Source organism: Gavialis gangeticus, unplaced genomic scaffold (assembly GCF_001723915.1).
Source record: "Gavialis gangeticus isolate Ggan-Ray unplaced genomic scaffold, GavGan_comp1, whole genome shotgun sequence".
NCBI classification, from domain to species: Eukaryota; Metazoa; Chordata; order Crocodylia; family Gavialidae; genus Gavialis; species Gavialis gangeticus.
Genome location: NW_017728995.1, coordinates 66,249,121 through 66,250,745, shown reverse-complemented (window position 1 = coordinate 66,250,745; position 1,625 = coordinate 66,249,121). Strand labels below are relative to the sequence as shown.

Sequence of the window (1,625 nt, the reverse complement as noted above, 5' to 3'; positions counted from 1 at the left end):
TTCACAACTATAGCTACAATGTTCGGGGGGGGGGTTATCATTTAGAGGCAATTTATGGTCCTCCTTCACAGACCAGAAAGCTAAAGTTTTCAATTAATCAGCTGTTAATCATTGTAGCAATCATGATCTCCCACTGCAAAAAGTAACATCCTCAGGGTAGGGACAAATGAACAAGTTACAAAGAATCAGAAGGGGAGATTGCACCATGCCACAGCTGTTCCCTGCATGTCCACTCTTACCCTGCTGGGAGTGAAAGCTAAGCTGGAGTGGTTTAGTTCAGTTTGGCTGATGGAGTAAACCACTCCACTTAAAGGGTAAAAGCAGGTATACTAATAGTTACCATGGAACAAACAACACGCAGTAAAGTTCTGCCCCCTTTTAATGCTCTATAGATTACTCATGTCCATACACCCAATTTCAGGTTATCTAGATGCATCAAGCTTACATGTGAAACAACAGTACTATTAGTAGTATCCTATCCAAATGTCAGACTGACAACATCAGTGCCTAGGTAACACAGACTGAACTGCACAAACTGATATTGTATAAGGGAGCACAGTTTCATCTGCCTAAAACTTACTGTGTACAGTAGTTCCTCTGGAGTTACCGGGCTGGTGAAAATGGTGCGAAGACATCGGAGGCAAGCTTCAATGAACTTCAGATCTGGTGACAGTAAACCTGTGAATTTAAATAAATAAAAGGGTGTTGCTCAGTTTCTATCTTTCTGTTTATTTAAAACAAGTATTGTTTATATTATAAAAAAGCCAAGATACCTTGCAATAAGGCTGGGATAATATGGCAGTCTAGCAGGGATTTAACATTGTTTTCTGTACCCATCGCAAGACTTCCTAGCACCACTGCACATTCAGTTCTCAGTTCTGTGCTGGAGGTTTCTTGCTGGAGCAAATACAGCAACCTGTAGGCAGAATTATTTACAGAAGAACATTTCAAAGTGAAGAGAGCGAATAATGGCATAATGTGAAGTTCAGCTGCAATCTGCCACATGAAAAGTACACAACTCCTCTCCCTCTTCCCCCTTTAGGAAAAGCCAAAAAAGATGGTAAAAACAATCATGCTATAACAATCATTCAATTTTTTTTTATTTTCACCATAAATGCTTCTTATATAAATCCAAGTCTTATAAATGTGACTTTCCACTGTCATGGAGAGCTAATGTGTTGCTTCATTTTTTTTTAGAAAAGTAGCAATACAACATTGTTGATATACTGGAAAGCTTCCTACCAGATACTGGTACAACACAAAAGATTACAAATATAGGTAGCAAATTCTGAGGAATTTTGCTCACTTTAAATCAATGCCCCCACGTATTATTCCCAAATGGCTACATTAATTAATCACCAGAAACTCTCCTAATCTTGCCTGGAAATCAGCCTTCTCTCAACAAGCAATTAACTAGACTGGACTGGACCATCAAGTATTGCTAACCCATTAGCATTAATAGACATAACTCAATGGTGAGAAGGATATCAATGTCTAACTATATAATATTGGCATAATATTGGCATCAACAGTTTTTTGGATGAAAGTTCTCATATAGCAGGATTTGTAAGCCAGTAAGTGACATTATTCAACACCGACAAGTGCAAAGTGATGCACCTGGGGAG

At 38.6% G+C, this 1,625-nt stretch overlaps 1 protein-coding gene across 11 annotated transcripts in view; it reads right to left on the bottom strand.

Moving 5' to 3' along the window:
- Window positions 1-1,625, bottom strand: part of ARMC8 (armadillo repeat containing 8) — a 115,699-nt gene that overhangs the window by 82,494 nt on the left and 31,580 nt on the right. For 10 of the 11 annotated variants that reach the window (XM_019503782.1, XM_019503783.1, XM_019503784.1 and 7 more), the window contains 2 exons: window positions 774-916; window positions 581-678 (listed from right to left, as the gene is read on the bottom strand). In XM_019503782.1, coding sequence (XP_019359327.1) covers window positions 581-678; window positions 774-916 — 241 coding nt within the window. Of the gene's footprint in view, window positions 1-580; window positions 679-773; window positions 917-1,625 lie in introns of those variants that run through there. The other variant, XM_019503780.1, reaches the window with a different exon arrangement.